This window comes from Nilaparvata lugens, chromosome 7 (genome assembly GCF_014356525.2).
Source record: "Nilaparvata lugens isolate BPH chromosome 7, ASM1435652v1, whole genome shotgun sequence".
Classification (NCBI taxonomy): Eukaryota; Metazoa; Arthropoda; class Insecta; order Hemiptera; family Delphacidae; genus Nilaparvata; species Nilaparvata lugens.
In genome coordinates this window covers 36898192-36922747 of record NC_052510.1, presented here as the reverse complement: position 1 = coordinate 36922747, position 24556 = coordinate 36898192, and the positions used below count along the sequence as shown (strand labels likewise).

The 24556-nt window shown below is 35.6% G+C and overlaps 2 protein-coding genes across 6 annotated transcripts in view; both read right to left on the bottom strand.

Annotated features, from left to right (window-relative positions):
• Positions 1-24285, bottom strand: part of LOC111054487 (voltage-dependent calcium channel type A subunit alpha-1) — a 1036091-nt gene extending 1011806 nt beyond the window's left edge. For all 5 annotated transcript variants that reach the window (XM_039432652.1, XM_039432653.1, XM_039432654.1 and 2 more), the window contains exon 1: positions 24133-24285. The gene's annotated coding sequence lies outside the window, so the exon portion shown is untranslated. The remainder of the gene's footprint in view (positions 1-24132) is intronic.
• On the bottom strand, positions 11594-13196 carry LOC111056423. Its single transcript, XM_039432668.1, has 2 exons — positions 12874-13196; positions 11594-12430 (listed from the first exon to the last, which is right to left on the bottom strand). Exons 1-2 carry the CDS (start codon positions 13112-13114, stop codon positions 12183-12185), a joined length of 489 nt encoding a protein of 162 aa, XP_039288602.1. The 5' UTR covers positions 13115-13196; the 3' UTR covers positions 11594-12182.
• Positions 24286-24556: the final 271 nt, after the last annotated feature.

The window sequence follows — 24556 nt, the reverse complement described above, 5'->3', positions numbered from 1 at the left end:
TCAATTATTGGTTTCTTCTTTTATCTTCCCCTATAACAATACGATATTGTCGCAGTCGAGTGGATCAGATGCTGGCTTTATGATTCAGAGGCCCGGGTTCAAATCCCGCCCCGGGCAAGATATTTATCTCTGGCCACTCCCGTGCTTCGGAAGGACACGTTAACCGTCGATCCCGCAGTCGTTAAGTCATGTCAGAGGCCCTGAAATTGATCACTTGCAACCTGAAAAATCTGACACCAGACCTGAGCCAGCCAGGTCACTCCATATTATTATTACAATACTAATCTGGAAATATTGATCCTCCAACAATCTGAGCAATAGTCTCATGTGACTGAAATTTGATAAGCATGACTCTCCCATGAACAGTACAGTGACTAGTAGAGTCTACTACTATGGATGCTACCACTCATAGTACTGGTCTAAAATTAACATTCACGTTTCCCTCATGTGGAGCACAAGCACTGCCTGTGTGAAATGGTGAGATAATATTGTTTACCATCCTCTCGAATCATGTTATCAACGAAGTCAACTTAGTAACATGTCACTGGCGGGTGTCGATAAACCTCTCGTTTACTTTGGTTATTGATGAAAATATCAAGTAAACCTACGCAACACACACATACACTAACACACTTCCATGTCACACATGAGTGAGAGCTGGTATGAAAACGCAACCCATTCATGAGAATAAATTATGTGAAAAGCCCAAAGCCCCCAGATGTGAAAAGAATCACTGTCATCTCTTTCACGACATTATCGATTAAATAGCGTTCTCAAAAATCTTCGAGTACACTTTGAATGCCGGTTATCATTAGAAAAAAGCAGGAAAATTGAGTTTTGTGAATACTTGACGGTTGAGTATGCGTTACTCACTGAGAAAAAGTTCTCTTCAAAAACTAACTCCATCTTAAATGAATAAATGAATCTTCTCTTCAGAAAGTTTGAAACATCGCGTTCCGGCTCTGGGATCATGACGAATGTTTGTTATCTTATTGAATTCAACAATATCAACTGAGAATTAAGTAAAATACGTATTATAAATTACTTACAGTTATCATCATTTAGTTTGAAAGCTATTCAAGTACCTGTAAAAAAATAACATTTTCTATAAATCCAACTATCGAACATTTTCAGAATACATCTAGGGAACGTATAGAAGTCTAGAATTTGCAAAGCTCCAAACCAAAATGTATTCATTCAAATTGGAACAAAAATATGCAACTCGTCAATGTTTTAACATGAAATGGAATCATTCTCTTCTAAAAATACAAGTTTGGAAGCTATAGATGATATTATAATCTGTGTAACATGGCCTACAACAAAATATTATATGATTGGAAGGGATAAAATCTGATAACGCCACAAAAATCAAATTCTGGAAAGCTCTTGAGTCTAGATAATTATAAGGCAAGTTTATAATTGACCAACAGAAGTTTCATTCTCATTTTATTCAACTTTCAACAACTGATAATGACAATCCACCGGAATTAAGAGAGATTTATACTTCTACTCGCTAAGTGTACAAAAATATCTGAGTATACAGATGGATAGTATACCGATGGTTCAAATTTCTGAAATTCAACCCCTAAATATCACTTGTGGAAATCACTTAAGATTGTTCAACATCACAAAAAAATTATTTTTGTGAAATTTGTGGCCGCGGGAGTTCAGTTTTATACCTTGATTGGGTTGGAAAAATATTGAGCTGATATGAAATTTTTTGTACACCAGATGAAGTGATCGAGAACATGAGCTTGGATCGGATAGCAAACTGCTAATCAACTGAAAAGTTTTGATATTGAGCCAGGTAAGCTGTACAAAGTCGTTCAACTCTAAACTGTATATAGGGGTTCACTTTGATTAATCACAAGTCAATCAATAACAAATCATACTGGAAAACAAAGGAATGTTTCAGGTAGGGGCCCATTGCTTGCAGCCAGAATTCTGAATCAGCATTCCGTGAGAACAATAAACGGATTTTGCGCGACTGAAAAACGATAGTCGTGTCTGTCTACTGTATGGAGGCTGTGAACTTGAATTAATTGACAGACAAGAGGCAGCATTTAGTCGATATTTCCGAGACCGGAGACTGGAGACCCAGCCGCAGCTAGCGAGCTCGTCGATACACACTATGGTATAACAAAACACTCCTTGCCAACCCGACTCCACTTCATTCAGTGAATGGCTTGGCACCGTTTTAGAGAGGCAGGCTACGGTTTAATGGAGCCAGCTCAGCTTCGAGTATCACGAAGTATTGGATTGGATATACGAGTTTATGAATTGATAAATGTCTAAGATTCATATAGGTCTATAATGAGAACATTTGAGATTGTCACAATCACTTATTTATTAACATACTAACTTACCCGGCGAACTTCGTACCGCTGAAAAGTCAATGTATCTCATGTCACACTTGACTTTATTTGGTGAATCATGGAGTTTATTTATTTGCAATCAATATTTTCATTTACATCTCAATACGGACTTCCTATGTGCTTAAAACTACCGTTTTACTTTCCTTGCCCTATTACCATAGGTAAGGAAAGTATTGCTTTCCGAAAAAAATTAAGGTACCCCAATTTCTAAATTTCTATACGTTTCAAGGTCCCCTGAGTCCAGAAAGTGGTTTTTGGGTACTGGTCTGTATGTGTGTGTGTGTGTGTGTGTGTGTGTGTGTGTGTGTGTGTGTGTGTGTGTGTGTTGTGTGTGTGTGTGTCTGTGTGTGTGTGTGTGTGTGTTTTTGTGTGTGTGTGTGTGTTGTGGAACAAGGTATAATACGGGGAGACAATCAAGTATACACAGCACATTAAGGGTATTGTCACTGCTCAATTTCAGTGAAAATCAGTTCTACATGCTTAAAACCATGTAAAAACGTAATAAAAAAATCTCCCCATTTTGTTAGTACTCCATCTAATTGGGATACACTCCAGTTCCCAAAATTGCCACCACGTTGTGCTACGATCACTAATACACACTCACACAAAACTCATTTACGGATTGAGCATACAATGCGGGGTACTTGCATATCCATGAAAATCCCCATCGTCTCCTCCGCTGTTCGAAGTAACTGGTTTTGTTATGGCATTTGCCGTTAATTCATGATTCAGCAGCTTATTTCCTGTTTTGTTCAGACTCATTGCGGCTTTGTTGGGCTTGTCTCGGGCCATGACAAGATACACGCAACGTGCGTGGATGGAGTGATTTCAGTATTAAGATTTTTTTGAAATTGCTGTGACCTCAGGGTTGGGAAAACTAGATGTAGTTCAATATTATTCAATTGACATGTCATACACTGTTAGAGCTATGCTCATATATACAGTTTCACATGACAAAATAATAATACTGTAATAATAATAATAAGAATAGATTCACAGCTTAGCAAATTCATAGTTCATTTTTCTGTTCATTCACTTGAGACATAAGAAGGGAGCGAGGATACATGCTTGCAGAATGTATTTTAGTACTAATTTTTCAGTTACTTGGTACAAGTAGTCTGTCAATGATTCTCCACGGAAAAATATCCTCCGCTAACCTTAGTCTTAAAAAATACCTGTCATTTTTCCATATAACTCAAAAACCATTCATAGTGAAAAAATCCAGAAACGTTTCCAAGAGCACAAAATCCTCTACAATTCAACGCCAAATTAGGTTCATCACTATCAATGATGACAGAGACATGATTCTTGGAAACACAATTTCCCGAGAATTTCCTGCATTGAATTTGGGCTATTGCTAGAATGATGCGAATGGGAGGTTTGTTAAGATTCAAGAATAGCACGTCAGTAAGTTTATATTCTCGAACAGGCTTCACTGAGAATACACTCACTGACTTACAGAAAAGTAAAAAAGTTGGTAACCTAACATTGTATCTCAAGACCAGGATAGCCTATGATAAAATAAAATTTGTTTATTTGTTTCTCTCCATATTGCCATTTCCATTTGTGTCTGTCAATATCCTTGCAAAAACTGTCCCTGAAGAATCAGAGTTGTATGAGCAGTGAGCCCCTCTAGTTTATATTATCAAATAATAATATATGGGTAGCTGAAAGTTTCTCAACAATGCAACATAAAATGGAGTACGGTACTCTATCACTAGCAGGAAGCTCATGGTAAAGCAGTTCCGGAGTCACTATTTTAAAATAAGCACAAATAGCAAAAACGCAATGTAGACCAGGGGTTCCCAAGAAAATGTTTCTACGGACCCCTCACCTACCAGCAATGTTGAGGACCGGCTCGGAATTTAGAGTTGGGAGGCAATGTGAAAAGTGCACTTTCTTAAATCCCAATACTGAGTAGCTTATATCCATACACGTGGAACGTTTATTTAAGTGCTATAAATGTTTTATTAAAATGAGCCAATTTATTCATTCAGAATTTTCAGTTTATGGATTGTTTCACCTATACTAGTCACAATCATAACCGACAATGAATAAGAATAAAAATGATTCATAAACGTGGGGAAGGATAGCGATTCCATCAATCGCATGTTAAATTCGCGAAGGAAATTCATAAACACTACATATATTTACTACTCATTTTTCATTCAGAAAAAGAACTTATTTATCAATCAGATTCCCACTTTAACCAAGACACTTCAAACGGACCACATTTTCTTCATAGTTGAACTGAACTACTATTCCCAGCTACACTACTTATTATTATGATTAAGGCTCTTTCGACAGAGAGATCCTGTGAAGAGTCTTCCCAATCCCTAATGTCATTGAACTTGGATAGAATACGGTCAATCGATACACTCAGATCCATGTGAATTTATTCCAAAGTTATAGGATTAGTGTTATTTTCATTGCTTTCTGCTGGTTGACAATCACTTATAAGCTTCCTCATGCTTCGGAAATGAGAGAAGATTATTATCAAACAGTCATGCCCTTGACAGAATGAATTTGCGATGCTCCAGACCACTTGGCTACGTCGGTTAACCTTTATAAACTCTTCCAGGAAAACTCTTGACTAACACCGTTCGATTCTTTCATCGATATGGCACGTCCATACATCACTTGTATGAATATAATGAACTCTGGACAAACACGCTTTAAAGCCCACTCATGGAACACTGTCATTTCCCTCATTCACTCTTTTGGAAGAGCTTCAAGTTTAATTGAATACTATGATATTCCTTTTGTCAATGTTTGGTATCCAATGACGAGGATATTGTTTACTCATCGGTTTCAAGTTTGATTTGGGTTGATTTTGGCATAATTTATTATTGCAAATTACATGATTTACGATGTTATAATACAGAAGAAGGAATTCTTCTTTAGATATTGTACATTATGATATTCTTGTGCACATATTGATTTTTATTATAATATTTTGAACTGTACTTGTTGTATATTGAAATTCATAAAGGGAAGTAAATTACAAGGGTAACTAAACAAGGGTAAATTAAACTTGAAACTTGAAAAGTGTATATTGTGAAGAGAGGTGTTAAGTAGGTTGCCTATATTTCCCCTTCAATGAAACGTTCAAGAGTATAAAAGTATGAAAACCTCGAATCGAATAAAAAAATATTAATTAGTGAAATAAATCTTCCAATAACAGTGAAGCATCCTTCAACTCGGAACTAATGGTATAATTAATAATCCTCCATTTGTTCTATAGCTTATAGCTTATAACGTTTTACATTAGAAACATAACCTATTTTTGGACATTTATTAATTTATCAAAATTTGAGAATGGAATAGATTTGGTGCCAAGCCTGTTGTTCCTTCCTAATCATATTTATATGATTTGTGATTCTGTCCACGAATAAATAAATAAATAAATAACAAAACTCTCTCATAAGAGTAAATATTATGAAATGGACATTCACATTGATTAACATCAGATTTCAATGTTTTAGGAAAATACAGTTGAATAAACAAAAACTATTCCATAATTTCATTGGATTGGCACAATAATATTAGATTATGATACTATTGATGGATAATAATTAACTCTTATTGGGCCCATAGATGAGGCTTCATTTCTGAGTATTCAAACTTTGAGTAGCCTACTCCAATTATCCGGTACGTGAGATTGAGAATCCTAATTTTACGGTTTGAGATATGGAAGAATTCTCATAATACCACTAAAAGGCTTTTTCTGGAGGGGGGAGGGTTATGAAAATTGTGTACAAGAGGAAAATAAAATCAAAATAATTCAATGTGACCTCTACATTTTAAAATATCTGAGGCATACTGATACAGAAAATTGCATCGAAACGTAACGACTACCAATCAATTTTTCACCAATAAATGAATGAATGACAAGTCACCTTCAAAATCATGCTAATCTTGTTTTACCCTTGAAAATGCATTACATATACGGTTTGACAGTATATTATGGTATGGTTCAGTGGCAACATCACAAAAGCCATAGTGTACTATATGCAGCCCGAACCCAATACACTCTCGACTGAATAACTTACAAATAGGTAATAAAGGCCTGACCCAATCATCCAGTTAATTTCGCTTGAAACACAAATGAGGCATACTAAATTGAGACTCTCATTCACAGTACACATTCATTGATTATGTACACGTCAGTTCATTGCATGCTCAAGACTCCCTGGAGATCTTTAAAATGCATCACAGATAGGCTAGATAGTAGGAATGAATATGAATGACTGTTATTAGTTTGGAAAAGATAGGTGTGAGCGTTTCAATCATCATTAACCTATTAGTTTGCAAATTTTTGTGACGATTTTCAAGAGAAAAACATCAATGTGTGAAGAAAATCTTGAAATTAATTCTAAATAATCCTAATTATAATTATAATTATAATTCCAAACTATTCAAAAATTATGAGAGACGATTGGAAAACAAAAAATTTGTATTCAGAGGGATTGAATAAGAAATGCATCAATAACACGATCCAATTTTAATGTTATCATGTATGCCAATAACGTGGTCCAAATACAATGTTGCAAACAAGCGATGAGAAGCTATTATGAATGAATCCATTATGAGATAATATATAGTAAAAAACGTTTAGATAAACCCAAGTAAACATTTCTGCCGAATTTTTTTTTCGAAAGATATAGTGAAAGACAATTACGTTGACATCAGATGAAAATAAGGAAGGAATCTGTACAGTATATGTAGTAGTTGTAGTAGTATCTGTAGTAGTTGGTAATAAGAACATTCAAATCTGGAAAGATAAGTTCTCAATTTTTTGTAACACAGTATGGAAATGGAAGGTTGCAGTGAGGGTAGGTCTAAGCTTCATGGAATATTGATTTATTTTATTATATCCCAGTGATAATGTGTTTAACAATCTTTGCTCAAAACATTCAATGTGGCAATATTGAAAAATTATACACATGCTATCTTGGAGGAGAACAGTTCCATAGCCGTTTCCACTCTTTAGCAATCTCCCATGATGAACTCCCATTATATTAGAAACGGGGGCCAGAGACGAGTGGCATTTTTGCTATTGCCAATAAGAGCTTTCGTCTGATTGCCTTCTCTGTGAACTGACATAGCCATTGGCGGCGGCGCTGATTCCTTCTCTCTTCCATCGCTGTTATAGCCGGTAGTTATCGTGATAACTGGTGAGAATTGGGCGCAACGCCCCCTTTCTGAGGGAAATGAACTAATTTCCTCGTCAAAGTCTTCGGCGTCTTAATAGTAGTTGTTTCTCCACCCCCAATCATAACTAGGTCGATTGTGCGCCTCGTCTTCTGCAGTTCTGAAAAGTTTTCAATTAAATTGTCAGCAACAAACAAAGAGCACTACACTTCCGTATGAATCAGACCTGCTCTGTTCACGTGTCTTCATTTGTTATTGATGATTAATGAAAGGTTGCAGCCAGGCAACAGTGCACAGGGTCTAAGTGCTCTTTGCGCTTTCAACCCTTCACCCGGTTCTCAGACGTTTTGTTTTGTTTGTTGTGCGCGCGCACTTGTGGCGTATTTGTACATCACTCAATCATCACGATTGATGTCATACGGTGATGAGTTGAGCCAGGAAATGTTGAGCTATTGTTCTGTACCGGTGGTGAAATATAACCAGGTGGGGCAGATATTCTTCTTCCGGTTCATCGCATACAGAGTGTAATCTACAGTCTACTTGGAGATACGTTCTACAATATTTGATAGGCTCCATTGAAGAATGCTGGATGACTTCTGATTAAATAGTTCTTCTATATTCATCGAAATAAAAAAATACACATATTTCAATAAATGTTGAACTTCTTTGATTTTTAAGATTTCCAAAGCAAAAAAGGAGAAGACTTTATAAAAATTGATTTAACACTACGATTTTTTTGTCTAAAATAAGCACATCTGTTCTGAAAATTTTGTAATTTGTGTAGGATACACACTTCAAGATGAAAGGAATTGCACTTCAACAACCATTCCGATGAAAGCTCTCATGAACAATCTTGAAAGTAATTTGCTTTCAAATGATAGGAAACGACACCACAAATTCTCATCCATGAGGTTAGTATGTGAGAAAGTTTCAAGTAAAATTTGTAGAAAATCTATAAAATACTAAGAAACCGCTAGTATAGTTGGAAATGTATTAACTTAACTTTGAAACACAGTTGTGTTGTAAAATATACTGGAAATATTTTTAATCCCATTCAAATGTTGATTCCCTAGAAAAGTTGATGTCAAGTAAGTTTCTAATTCCTATCATTATGCATGAAAAAACTTATTCCGAGGAGGAAACACATATATTTCAAATTCATAAAACAGCAGTGATTATAGAGCTGATCCGAAACATAGTGTGATGAATTTTTCAAATAGATCTCATGAGAAGAGAGAAAAATTGTGATTACCTTTTAAAATGAAAGAATTTGCTAAAGGAATAGTTAGCGACCGAGCGATAAAGCTTACTTATCAATAACTGTATATTTGATAAGAGTACCGTTCTGTACTGAATATTTTTCTAGGAAAATTATTCAATAAAATTATAATTATTTTGCGAATAAAGCACAAATTATTTATGAATCGCTCACTGATTTTGAGGTTACACTTGTTTACTATCGATCAGATGTTTTTAAAACAGTTCGAACGCAGCTGACTGATTCAAAGCATTGTCAAATATCATACCGGTTCTCATGCAAGGTAAAATATCATTCCTAAAAATTATAAAACTATCAATAAAGGATCAAGAATTTCAAAATAAAAAATAAAATGTATGTGTTATCGTTGAAATTATTTATTATTTAAGAAATTGTATTATGCGTCGGGTCTTATTGTAACTAAATAGGTCATAGCATGAAATTCTATTATTGATAAAATGGCAGAAATTAATTATAATAATCTCAAACCTAATAAAAATTGTACAAGAATATTAATTTATTAATAATTTAATTCAACTGAACCACATGGTAATTAAATCTCTTTGGTAGGTCTAAACCAATCACAGTGCATAGAAATAGCACCAAGACAGTGATCGTTTGAAAGCAACACATGTTAATCTATTATCAGACACCAACCCTGCCTTATCAGTTACACTAGCACGTGTACATTGTATGAGAGGAACTATGTCTATAAGATTAAGCAGTTTTAAGAATTACATAAATTAAATTATTATCGTAATTAAAGGAATTGTATTCTACTACTTGCCACTGACGTCATGTTTACGTCAAAAGCTTTCTACCAATGGCAAATTTTTATGCAAATGATTACATCGAGATTCTGAGAAGCAAGGTCTAGCCTAAAAGCTTAGAGAAAAGAACAGCACTTCCCTTTTGAAATCCTTACCGGGTAGATCTCTTCCATAGTTACCAAAGACCTATTTGTGAAAACTTCTTGTTCGATTTTTAAATGTTCTATTTGTGAGCCGATATTTTAGGCCAATCTATTTGTTATTTATAAATTTCTGTTTTCATCAATCGATAAATTTAAAAGCTTAAAGTAAATTATCCCTTAATTAATTCGGTGAAGGAGATATTTAAATTAAAATTCCCCACGTGCTGAAACCAAAGCCTGGATTGCCGCCGATCAAACGATTTTTGATCTAAAGAAGAAAACCACGACCGCCAAGGAAGTTCACGTGAGTTATAAGTCATAAGGGGCCCCAATCTACGCTTCGAAAATATTTCAGTGCAGAAACATAAATTTTTTCTTCGTTAAATTATTGGCCACGCCGACAAGCGCTTTAACATTTAAGAGCCTAGAATTTATTCATATTTAATTTCTAAGAATTTGCAGTTGATTAACTATCCTCCGCTGCCTGAACCACGACCCCGAACATTTTAAAAAATATTTCTATAATTCATTTTTTCACTATTCTTTCAAAATTGTTCAATTTTATCAATTGTAAAATTCTGTTGAATCACGCATGGTATCATGCAAGCACAAGAACATTTTTAACTATTCTATAAATGCCAAATTATTATCAACCTGTAAATCAAATCCTGAATCTGCACTGTATGATTACATATTTTATTGTAATATATTTCAGTTTTGTTAATTCGCTTTCTGAGTTCGATTATTTCTTAAGCCTGTCAATTATTGTTTCTGATACGTTCCATATCATCAAGAACCAATCGAATACGATCATTGAAATAATTGAATTAAGCTGGATATTGGAACAGGTCTAAGTGGATGTAGCGAGTGGGGTCAGATCGAGATATTTATTCTTTGTCCTTACCTGCTCATATATCAGCTTTTATCTGTTACCTACCTCGAATTTGGAGCGAACTCATCAATTGCACAGCAGTGGCAGCCATAGATCATATAAATTCCTACAATAGAGCTTAAAACCCGACAAGACTCTGATCTCGAAATATATTCTGAACGATATTTGGTTCAAATACCGTATTTTTAATCCTTCAGAACTTATTAGAGACGCAGTCCCGTAAATTATCTACATCGGGATTTTTGCTCGACCTGTATGATTTTGTATGCTCATTCTTCACAGGTAATAATTTTAAGGTATCCGTATTCAGTGTTTAGCGTCCGCTACACTACTTATAAAAATTTCATCACAATACAATTTGTCATTAGAAGAATCAAGGGTGAGCGAGCGTTTAGGCCTCCCGCGATTCCGACAATTGTATTGAGTCTTGTAGTGAGTCAATCAGTCTGGTGTTCACTCAGCGTCCTCACACGCCATTGCAAAATTTATAGCCACTACACCACTGACTCAGTGCAAGATTCACCCTACATGTGTGAAGCCTTCAAATACCGCTCCACATGATTTGCCGGCCCAACGTGAGGCATTTAAATACAGCATTACATCACCCTACGTGTGTTGTCCTATCCTTGGAGGTGAGAGTGACTCCCCCAGGAAGAGCACCACATGATTTGGCGCCCAACAGTGATAGGCATTGAAGAGGCGGATAATCGACTGCGAGGATTATTTAGTTGCTCAGTATACTATAGCGCTGACAACGGGAAAATTTTTTTTTTTTGAAAAATTCATGGTTGTGAATTTCTTCAAATTTAATATTAACTGTTCACTGTTATATAAAATAACAAGACGTACCATACCCAATTTTTGAACGGAAAAGAAATTTATCGATTGATGAATTTTTAGAGAAAAAATCGAACTCAGAATTTTATTATCTCGTTATTCGAAAATTGGTCATACTATAAGTCATAGGTTTAAGAAACACCATAAGAAAGGTCATATTATTTGAAGAATATTAGGTCTATATTGAAACAATTTATAAATATTTACAGAAAAGAGGATTGAAGTTATTTACATTTTTAAAAATTTTTTAAAGCATAAAGAGGGAAGTAAAATTAAATCACAGATATATTGTGGAATTCAAGCAGAGCATCACTGCTTTTGTATAAAATTTTGCAAAGAACACTAGCCTATATATAGAATTGCGGCAAGAAATTATAAAAGTAAAATATTTATAATAATAGTAATAATAAATTATAAGAGGCGTACCTGTATTACCGCATAAGTGTTCACTGTGTATCCTGTATGTTCTTGTCATTTTTATGTTAACGATATTGCTAACTTGACTCATTTTATCACTGAACACATTGCTAAACCACTTTTTCTGTATTTCACTCACTACGAAGCTATAACAATTTCTATTGGATTTCTTATTAATTATTTTGTATATCACATCAACACTTTCACGTTTTTTATTCACCGCACACGTTCGTCGCGTTATTCTCTCACAAACCATGGCAGGAAACGACCAGGTCAATCCAAGTCTGTCGGACACCGAGGACATCTCACCCGATTGTTCGCCGCCATCCGCATCCATCACCGCAGCCGCTGATTTCCATCCCAATGTACTGGATGATTTATCTTCGACACAGGTGGAGGAGAGCTGCATCCTAGTGGAAGATCCGTCGGCAGCCCAAGAGCCGGAGGATGAAACATCGGGAGAGCATACGGACGACGACGCCCCCGAGACAGGAACTCCCATTTCTCGTACCGTTGCTCGGATAAAAAACCAGAAGGTAACCGTTCGCCATACACCCGCTCCCGCACTGGATATGGACGCCTTCCTGGAAGCAATAACCAGTAAGATAGAGAAAGGAAACAAACAAACAAATGAAGCAATAAAACAAAGTTCTTCAGCAACAAAGGAAGAGTTAAAGAAGGAAATCCAAGAAATAAAGAAGGACAACAAGCAAACAAAGGAAGAATTAAAAAAGGAAGTTCAAGAAGTAAAGAAGGTAAACGAACAGGGTTTGGAGAAATTGAGTCAGCGGATGGACAAAGCATTCCATGATACCGATAACACCATCAAAAAATTAGCTGAGTGTCTGGATAAATCAATTTTAGAAACAAATAACCGATTGGATAGGATATCTGAAGATATGCATATGGGAAAAATCAGCGTCGAAGTCAGCATTAAGAAACCTATACATGTGGAGAAGGATACAATAAAGGTGGTTAAAGTCAAACAAGCAAGCGAACATAACACATGTATGGAAAACCAACCCACCGAGAATGTCAGGATTGAAGTCGCGCCGCACCCCGCAGAACGCCGAGAGGGACCAGCCGACATCACCCGCCAGGCCGAGGACGACATCCATCAGGTAGAGGGACAGCCCGTACCACCGCGCGCCGGACACCAGGAGTCCAAGGACGTTGCCCGCCGAGTGGAAGAGCAGCCCGGACCGCCGACCGCACGTATCTCCCATCCACCAAGGACAGCACCTGCAACACATCAAATCAGTATCCATCAAAAACAATCAGAAAACAACATTAGAACAATTAAAATCCGCATAAAGTCAAGACCACACACAAGCAGCAAAACAATTCAAGAAAGAATAAGGATATCTAGAAGAACCTACAACCACCGCCGTCATGTTAGGCTAAAATCGTACATCAAGCTTCCTACCAGCATGCAAGAAAAAAGGAAGACGGTATCAGGAAGGACCTACAATCACCGCAGTCATGTCCGGTTGAAATCAAACAGACTGTACACCGGCATGCAAAAAAGGAAAATATCATTTGGAAAGACACACAGACACCACCGGCATGTAAGGTTTAAGGATATCAAACCGCATGTTACCGGCCAACAAAGAGGAAACGAGTTTGTAAGAATCGATCTACACCACCGGCACATTCGTTTTAAGCCAAGTTTGATAAAACGGATAGTTGCAAATTGGAATGGAAACTTTGAAATAAACCGGAATCAAATTTAGATGGGGGCTTGAGGAAATAATAATCTTTTAATCAACTGGAAGCTACGTTGTGAATTACATCAACTATCAAACTTCTTCATAATCACAGCCTACCCATTGAATCATATCTTTGCATACTGGAATCTTTCTACTGCAGCCTAATCAACATAGCCTAGACTTCGCCGCATCTCAGCTAATAAGAAAACATCAATCCACATCAAATGAAGAAATTATTATCAACTTTAAGTCAAGAGAATAAAACTACTAAACAACTTTAAATATTTACCAACCTAATCAAGCCATCTGCCTCATGTTACAATCATCACGGAAACAATCGCCTGGTATCATCTGCACAACTGAAAAATAGAAACAAGAATTATAGTATCTACGGAAAATAATTATAAATTAGAAATAACATGAAATTAGTAGTGAATAGGAGGAAAGAAAATAAACAAAGTTTATTTGAAAAAATGTGTAAATCTAACCTTGAAATACAGAATCGATAGAAAAAATCTATTCGGAACCAAAGCCTGTTCGATAATTTTCTTCGTCCCACCAACCAATGTGTACGAAATCCTAGAGTCAATGTTAATAGAATCCAAGCAATATCGTTATTCAATTATTAATGTAACATATTATTTAATGTGAAATCATAAGCAAAAACGCAACCAAAAATATATATTTATGTTAATTTGCACGAAATGCGCATGTTCTATGTCATATATGAATGTATCTCTAAAAAACTCCAAAGAAAATGAAATTCTTACCTTTAAATGTGAAATTTATTACTGTTGCATCAAAAGATCATGAATTGTAATTCAAATTGATAAATGTAATCTTAAGACTTAATATTTGTAACCAACATTGATAAAAATCAAGAAAGCCATTTCAAGTGTAACCCTGTTTGTACGCAACGTACTAAGCGCAAATAAGAAATTGCTCGAGTCAAACGGTAGACGATTGTCAAGTCACCGAAGTAAAATCACACTCTCACCCAATTTATGTAAAAGCCAAACCAAAGAGTCGAAACTTGTAATAACCATGAAAAAATGATGAAAGTCTATATTTGTTGCAAATACTATTCAAATCTTAAGAAGTAATATGTGAAATCTTGTATATTTGTTATAATTATGGGTCTGCTCATAAGCCACCCGTGAATGGAAGTTGTGGAGTTGTTTTAATGAAGGATCCAAAGAGACCTCATTAATTATTGTATTTCGATTGTATCCAATGAAAGGAACAATCAATTATTTATTTTTTCGTAGCCAAAAGTGCACGATATATTGTTTTTAGTGTTAAGTGTTGAGTTTTCGTAGAAGTAAGGAGATGAATAGTGTATTCATCACAATATCGGATTTTTCAAATAGTCATTGTTTCGACTCGTCTCCCAATTACCTATTTAAAATATCCTGGGGGCTTTTGTGTGATGAATTTTTCAAATAGATCTCATGAGAAGAGAGAAAAATTGTGATTACCTTTTAAAATGAAAGAATTTGCTAAAGGAATAGTTAGCGACCGAGCGATAAAGCTTACTTATCAATAACTGTATATTTGATAAGAGTACCGTTCTGTACTGAATATTTTTCTAGGAAAATTATTCAATAAAATTATAATTATTTTGCGAATAAAGCACAAATTATTTATGAATCGCTCACTGATTTTGAGGTTACACTTGTTTACTATCGATCAGATGTTTTTAAAACAGTTCGAACGCAGCTGACTGATTCAAAGCATTGTCAAATATCATACCGGTTCTCATGCAAGGTAAAATATCATTCCTAAAAATTATAAAACTATCAATAAAGGATCAAGAATTTCAAAATAAAAAATAAAATGTATGTATTATCGTTGAAATTATTTATTATTTAAGAAATTGTATTATGCGTCGGGTCTTATTGTAACTAAATAGGTCATAGCATGAAATTCTATTATTGATAAAATGGCAGAAATTAATTATAATAATCTCAAACCTAATGAAAATTGTACAAGAATATTAATTTATTAATAATTTAATTCAACTGAACCACATGGTAATTAAATCTCTTTGGTAGGTCTAAACCAATCACAGTGCATAGAAATAGCACCAAGACAGTGATCGTTTGAAAGCAACACATGTTAATCTATTATCAGACACCAACCCTGCCTTATCAGTTACACTAGCACGTGTACATTGTATGAGAGGAACTATGTCTATAAGATTAAGCAGTTTTAAGAATTACATAAATTAAATTATTATTGTAATTAAAGGAATTGTATTCTACTACTTGCCACTGACGTCATGTTTACGTCACAAGCGTTCTACCAATGGCAAATTTTTATGCAAATGATTACATCGAGATTCTGAGAAGCAAGGTCTAGCCTAAAAGCTTAGAGAAAAGAACAGCACTTCCCTTTTGAAATCCTTACCGGGTAGATCTCTTCCATAGTTACCAAAGACCTATTTGTAAAATTTCTTGTTCGATTTTTAAATGTTCTATTTGTGAGCCGATATTTTAGGCCAATCTATTTGTTATTTATAAATTTCTGTTTTCATCAATCGATAAATTTAAAAGCTTAAAGTAAATTATCCCTTAATTAATTCGGTGAAGGAGATATTTAAATTAAGATTCCCCACGTGCTGAAACCAAAGCCTGGATTGCCGCCGATCAAACGATTTTTGATCTAAAGAAGAAAACCACGACCGCCAAGGAAGTTCACGTGAGTTATAAGTCATAAGGGGCCCCAATCTACGCTTCGAAAATATTTCAGTGCAGAAACATAAATTTTTTCTTCGTTAAATTATTGGCCACGCCGACAAGCGCTTTAGCATTTAAGAGCCTAAAATTTATTCATATTTAATTTCTAAGAATTTGTAGTTGATTAACTATCCTCCGCTGCCTGAACCACGACCCCGAACATTTTAAAAATATTTCTATAATTCATTTTTTCACTATTTTTTCAAAATTGTTCAATTTTATCAATTGTAAAATTCTGTTGAATCACGCATGGTATCATGCAAGCACAAGAACATTTTTAACTATTCTATAAATGCCAAATTATTATCAACCTGTAAATCAAATTCTGAACCTGCACTGTATGATTACATATTTTATTGTAATATATTTCAGTTTTGTTAATTCGCTTTCTGAGTTCGATTATTTCTTAAGCCTGTCAATTATTGTTTCTGATACGTTCTATATCATCAAGAACCGATCGAATACGATCATTGAAATAATTGAATTAAGCTGGATATTGGAACAGGTCTAAGTGGATGTAGCGAGTGGGGTCAGATCGAGATATTTATTCTTTGTCCTTACCTGCTCATATATCAGCTTTTATCTGTTACCTACCTCGAATTTGGAGCGAACTCATCAATTGCACAGCAGTGGCAGCCATAGATCATATAAATTCCTACAATAGAGCTTAAAACCCGACAAGACTCTGATCTCGAAATATATTCTGAACGATATTTGGTTCAAATACCGTATTTTTAATCCTTCAGAACTTATTAGAGACGCAGTCCCGTAAATTATCTACATCGGGATTTTTGCTCGACCTGTATGATTTTGTATGCTCATTCTTCACAGGTAATAATTTTAAGGTATCCGTATTCAGTGTTTAGCGTCCGCTACACTACTTATAAAAATTTCATCACAATACAATTTGTCATTAGAAGAATCAAGGGTGAGCGAGCGTTTAGGCCTCCCGCGATTCCGACAATTGTATTGAGTCTTGTAGTGAGTCAATCAGTCTGGTGTTCACTCAGCGTCCTCACACGCCATTGCAAAATTTATAGCCACTACACCACTGACTCAGTGCAAGATTCACCCTACATGTGTGAAGCCTTCAAATACCGCTCCACATGATTTGCCGGCCCAACGTGAGGCATTTAAATACAGCATTACATCACCCTACGTGTGTTGTCCTATCCTTGGAGGTGAGAGTGACTCCCCCAGGAAGAGCACCACAATAGGTAAATACAATAACATGGGACTTCATTCGTTCATTCAACCACATTCCTGTTATACACTATTCATTCAACCTGAGTATAATCTGAACTTGAATGAATAAATCAGTTTCGCAATTCTTGATACCTGTTTTTCATTTTCCAGCTACAAAGAAACACATGTTTTTCTAAAGCTACGAACCAAACTAGAAAGAAACAAAAGGGATTCAACACATCGAAAATAAACAGATGATTATTTCAAAAAGATTAGTTGACGCCTACGGGTGGAAAGCCCGTGGGTGCTATCAATTTTCCGACGAGGGTCATGAAGATGCAGGGGGAAGAGCAGAAAGGGGAGAAAGAAGCGCAAAATGTCGATAAGGCGACAAATAGCAGAAAACTTAGAGGTCTAGTTCGAAGTTTTATAGTTTGCGGCTGAAGTGCAAGGACCTCCCTAGAAATGGATCCAAGATGTCTGGACAAACTGAGAAGAAGTTTACAAATTTGATTGCTCTATCCAGAACTTTTTCACACCAGAAGCAGAAATCCTCAAAGTTTCGCTGTTTCAAAACAAATGGAGCCCCTGAAAATTGATAGAACTGCTGACCAATGTAGCTGTGTATCGGAAATTGTTTTGTCTGGTGGGGGATTATATCGTCATTCACATTTACAATGAGAAATATGGTTGTGGCAGTGCAGTTAAGAGCTTGTTCCGATGGATTTGTCGACAACTAATTCACAAGCTTATAATGCTCACATTGAGGGATTCGAAACTCATTCCAAATGCATTTTCGGTTGTTTTTCATGAATAATAATTCATTTATGAATCAAATGAGAAACAAGGCTCTCCAATGACGGATTGGAATGCATGAGACACATTATACGCGTATTTCTGATGATAAATTAGATATAGAGCATTATGATCACCACGCAAATGACATACTCTAATGGTATTTCAATTCCACTTTCGGTTTAGATAATGTGTCTTTGGAAATAATCTACAATCAATATAGACTATCATTGCAGTTAATATGCTAATATACCAGCAGTACTATGTAATGAAAAAAATAATATTGAAAGTGATGACTTGGAATATCATGAGGTGTTGCAGGCCGGTGTCTCCCGGCTACATCGGCCAAACAAGTTAAAAGAGTTATAAGTTAAAACAGGAGACACGAGACATAAATAGATTGAAAACACTTAAAAACTTACATCTGAAACGAAAATTTTCGGGAACTGAGTTCCCTTATAAAATTTATTAAATTTAGCTCCCTCGAAAATTTCCGTTTCTAATGTAAGTTTTTAAGTGTTTTCAATCTATTTATGTCTTGTGTCTCCTGTTTTAATTTATATTACAAACTTTAAAGTTTGTAAAGCACTTAACAGAATACACTTTAAAGTTTTATAATATAATTAATATAAACAGGATACATACGACACATCCTTGATTGATTGGGGGGCCCAACCTCCGAAAATTCTCGTTTAAATGTAAGTTTTCAAGTGTTTTTAATCTATCCGTGTCGTATGTATCCTGTTTATATTAATTATATTATAAAACTTTAAAGTGCCACTTGAAATACCATCAATTAATATAATCCTTGATTGATTGGGGGGCCCAGCCTCCGAAAATTCTCGTTTGAATGTAAGTTTTCAAGTGTTTTTAATCTATCCGTGTCGTATGTATCCTGTTTATATTATATTATATTATATATATATATATATATATATTATATATATATATATATATATATATATATATATTATATATATATATATATATATATACTCTTCTCCAGTATTGAAACAATAATAAATTATATGATACGATTGAATTCAATAGGCACACTATCTGATAATTGGCTGAGCATTTACGGGTTTGTGATTGGCCGGGAGCTAGTGACGCTGAATTCAATCAGCACGGTGCTCTAACCTACCTTCTTCCCTCATTTCCCCTAAAAGCTCTCTCCACCCCCACCCACCTATCGACAATCCGATTTGCGCCGTCAGCTGTTGAAGCGAACCTGTTGCTTTTCGAACAAAAAATAGTAAAAGTCCGATGCCTAGGCTGAATTAGTGATCCCATTCACCTGTTATAGAAGTTAACTCATTTTAAATAATTCTACACCGTATTTTAGTCTATTGTTATTATTATCATGGCTGATGTGATGCTATCGAATTATCGAAGTTCTTCTTCCAAAATTGATTCCATCACCTGGACGGCCAACTTGAATCAAAATTGAGCAGTAATGCAGTTTAATTTGAGACGAACATATCGATTTATGTTATGCTAGCGCCGGTCATCAAAGCACTCTACAATAAGAACTATTTGACTCAAGTATTCAACTTGCTATTAAATCAAGCTACAACAATCTCCAGATCTGTACGTTCAAATTACCCTTGCTAAGTATACTTGCTACCAGCGATAGAGTTGCCTGTCTCATTGTATTTACAGTATAGAACAATGAGTGATCTGATGGAGCCAATTGATGCTTCACCAATTGAGTGCACTGAGTGCACGGATATTAATGATTTTTCTTTAAAATTTCCTATTTTAACTTCTTCCGGAAATAGGGACAAGACGGATTTCTCAGTAATTCACATGAACATAAGAAGTTACAAAAAAAACATAGATGAATTTTTAATAGTTTTAGAGAGTCTAAAGCATCGTTTTGGCTGTATTATTTTGACCGAGGCATGGCTGAATGACGATAGTGACCTGCTGGATATTGAGGGGTATAGGCTCTTTAGATCCTACAAAAGTCTGAATCAATGCGATGGTGTTGTAGTGTACATAAATAATGAGCTTTCAGTGTCTTGCAGGGAGCTTCAGCTGGGTGGTGTGGCCACCTGTCTATCAATTGAATTCGACTGGGAGGGGTCTCCCTGTGAACTTCTTGCAGTTTATAGAAGCCCAAACTCCAATATACATCAATTTTAGAATGCTCTTGACACCCATTTCAGATCCACATCAGGAAGCAATAGGAAAATTCAAATTCTAGCAGGGGATATTAACTGTGACATTCTTAATGTTGCTATAGGATCTATAGAGGAGCAATACATTGATGTACTGAACGATGCAGGATAGATAAAATTACCAGGCCAGTTAGTGGAACTTGCATCGACCATTATTTTGTTAAACTTCCTCACTCATTTGATGTTTCAACCACTGTAGTCCAAACCTCTGTGACTGACCACTATGCCATATGCATGAATCTAGCAAAAAATTCTACAAAAATATCTTCACAAAATAACAACGAATATTTTTCCAAGATTGACTGGCATGGTATTAATAATGATATTTCTTCACAAAATTAACTTAAGTATTCAGACAGGTATATTTCCGGACATGCTCAAAATCTCAAAGGTAATACCCATCTATAAGACAGGTTCAAAAAACGATTACACCAACTACCGTCCCATTTCTCTTCTGCCTATTACTTCTAAGATCCTTGAAAAATGTGTAAAGATCCAGTTAATGCAGTACTTGGTCCAAAATAATATTCTATCCTCATCACAGTATGGTTTCCAAAAATCTAAGAACTCTTCTGATGCTTTATTCGACCTATCAAAATATATAGCTGATAAAGTAAAAATAAGAAGCAAATTAATGATAACTTATCTTGATCTTGCTAAAGCCTTTGATTCTGTTGATAGGGAGAAGCTATTGTTCAAACTTGAAATGGTTGGGATCAATCAGACTGCTCTACAATGGTTTAAGAGCTTTTTACAGAACAGGACACAATATGTCCAGATCAATGACAGTAGAAGTGGTTTGGAAAAGGTTGATTACGGCGTTGTGCAAGGAAGTACCCTTGGGCCAATTCTCTTCCTAATCTATATTAACAATCTCCCATTGCTTAACATTAATAGTAAAATCTTTCTATTTGCTGATGATACAGCTGTAGTATCATCAGGAAAACAGTGGGACGATGTATTCAAAAATGCTACTTCTGATTTGGCCAGAATAAAGAGCTGGTTCGACCATAACTCCTTAACCGTTAATATAGATAAGACCAAATACATGCCCATCACAACCCGTAACCAGCAAGATCCAGAGCCAAGAGACTTAATACTTCATTCGTGCAGAGATCCAACATCAACTGTCTGTAATTGCTCAAAACTAGAAAGAGTAAATAAGTACAAGTACTTAGGTATTATAGTTGATAGTGGTTTGAGTTGGGGTCCGCATGTCCAGTTTGTGAAGCAGAGACTTGGAAGGTTATTGTATGCATTCTCCCAGCTAGGCCATGTTTTGGGTGAGGCGCACTGTAAGACTGTATACTTCGCTTACGTCCAGTCAATCATCCAGTATGGCATTCTTGTCTGGGGGGGTCTGCACGCTACTCTCTTGGAGCCGCTTGCGGTGTCGCAAAGACAAATAATTAAAACAGTTTTGAAAAAGGAACAGCACTACCCAACAATTGAATTATTTACTGAATTTCCTGTTTTAAATATTAGACAACTTTACATAAAATCTCTACTGCTCTTTCTAAAAAAAAATAGATATAACATTCTACCCGAAATTCCTCACACCTACCCCACACGATTTAGAGTCAACCATGGATTTGCGACGCCGCGGGTGGCTCATGGACTGGAGTTGAGAACCCCTTTCTATCTTTCTCAACTTCTGTACAGGAATCTGCCGGCTGAGATAAGAATCAGTATGGAGGTATGCAGTGTGCCGGCATTCAAGCGTATGGTGGAGGGGTGGCTATACCGCCTTGGCACAGAAATGTCTGAAAGCCTGCTTCGGTCAATGTACTGGCATTAATCTATCATCCTCTAAGATGCTTAGAATACACCCAGATATTTCCATTTCTCTTATTCATATCCCTTCATATATATATATATATTTTTTTTTCAATTCCAAAATCTTACCTGAGGCTCCGCTTGTCCCTGCTCTATCATGTTCTATCATTTTTTTTTTAATTTTTTTTTCCTTATCTATTTTTATTTATTTATTTTTTTTACTAGCATTCCATTTGAATGTTTCCATTAACTTTTCAAATTACTTCTATTTATATTTTAAGTAAATATAATTTCTTTGTAGTTAGTTATCTAACTCATTCATTATTTATTAACCAAATATTAATATTTATTTTTTCTCCTCACAATTTAATTTATTACTTTATTTAACTTAGCAGCCTGATATATTTCAGGCTACCCAGAACTCACCCCTACACACAGACGAATAGTCTTGTAGGGGTATTCCTGTATCTATGTAAAGTGTGTTCAATTTCCTGTAATGTATATTTTTGAGGAATAAAGCTAATTTGATTTGATTTGATGTTGGTGAATTATTGATAGTGCAACGTTATTCTCACTATAGAGGTAGAGTTGTTTTGTCGAATGACTTTAAAATTTTATATTCGTCATACTAAAATGTATTGGAAGTAATCATTTTTCCCATTTTCTGGCTAATAATATAGAATCAGGTGCTACGATTGTTTCACGGCCCTCTGTCGCGAATTGAGTAGAATATAATAATTACTCATTGACTCCAACTTCACTCAAGTCAATCATCTCAATAACTGCATTATATTTCATGGTGGTGGGACTCATATAAGCTTTTACACAACAATAGTAGTAAAAGTACAGGAAACCGGAGATTTAAGGAAAGCATTCTACTTTTCGCAGAAATAAAGCGCTGGATTCAAGGTATTTCAGTTCAGATTTTATAAAAGGTGAAGCACTTCTCACTACTATTCACTTTTACTTCAATGAAACTCACATTCTAAAACACAATGTACTCCACGAATAATAATACTCAAGAGAATCATCAACAGCGATTACTACCACACACATAACCATTCTTCTTTGATGAATATTAAGCATAGTATCAAAATGATTAAAATGCTGATCAATTCTACTGAACATTTTTTAATTTTTCTTCAATTAATGATAGCCCATAGTTAAATTTCTCATAAAGTGATATTTCAATTTCGGTGTGATGAGAACGGTTCCCCCAAATATTTCAAATGATAGCTTCCAATTATTATGAATTGGATGTATAGATGCGTATGTACCGGTAGTAAAACAGTATGATTATCTTAATTGAATAGCCTCCTTTAAACTGCTTAGAGATTTTCTTCAACGAGAAATCATCATGGCTAATGCAGAAGACTTCATCAATTAAATCATCTTTTGGATAAAAATAAAATCGGATAATCATCTTTAGTTTTTCAATTAGTACTAGTTCAATTTCGCTCTAATACTTGGAGTTATAAATTCAATTTCGCTGATCTGCTCGAAAAACATGCATTACTTTATTCTAGATCACTAACCCGACACATAGTCTGAACACATTACGTTCGATGAATACCAACTTTCAAAACTAATTTACAACGTGACACAACATTCACAAACGTGATCTGATCCAGAAATCAGACGCGATATCAACAACTTTCAGGCGCATAACATTCGTCACGGACCGACCCATACGGCTAACATATTGTTGACCAACTAATATCAAAATTCATCAACCCATACAACGTTTCAAACTTCACCAAACAAATCTAGCCAGTTCGAAATGAAATCACGACTGTCGTTGAGTACAATATGCGCAGTTGTTGAGTTGGTGGTAGTATTCCACAGGTGGTTGTTTCAAAAATATATAAAGTAAGAGGATGGATGAGAAGAGGAAATATACCTGTATTGTTAGCTGGGAGCAGCAATGAGAAGATACCAGATCAGATATACCATACCGGTTCTTCTTCACCTTCCACTTTTTCAACTTCACAGATTATTTTTATTTTCGGAACCACTAATTCACTACACCACTACAAACTACAGCGACGGCAAACCTCGCACCACGGAAGTCGCGTACCTACTGAGGGCTCTACGCCGCCGGGACAGCCCACTCCCCTGAGAACCCCCACCCGATGGGGCCCCTCCAGGCGCCCCTCCATTTCTTCCTTATCAGCGCACCCCTATGCCTACTCGCACAGCCATCCATCCCTACCCGGCACACGTCTGTTTCAAATTTCCAACAACAATCCAAAAAGGGGTAGCGGGGCTGGTGGCTGGGGGGAGCAACTTCACCAACCTGTCGGTCTGCCGATAAAATAGCTTAC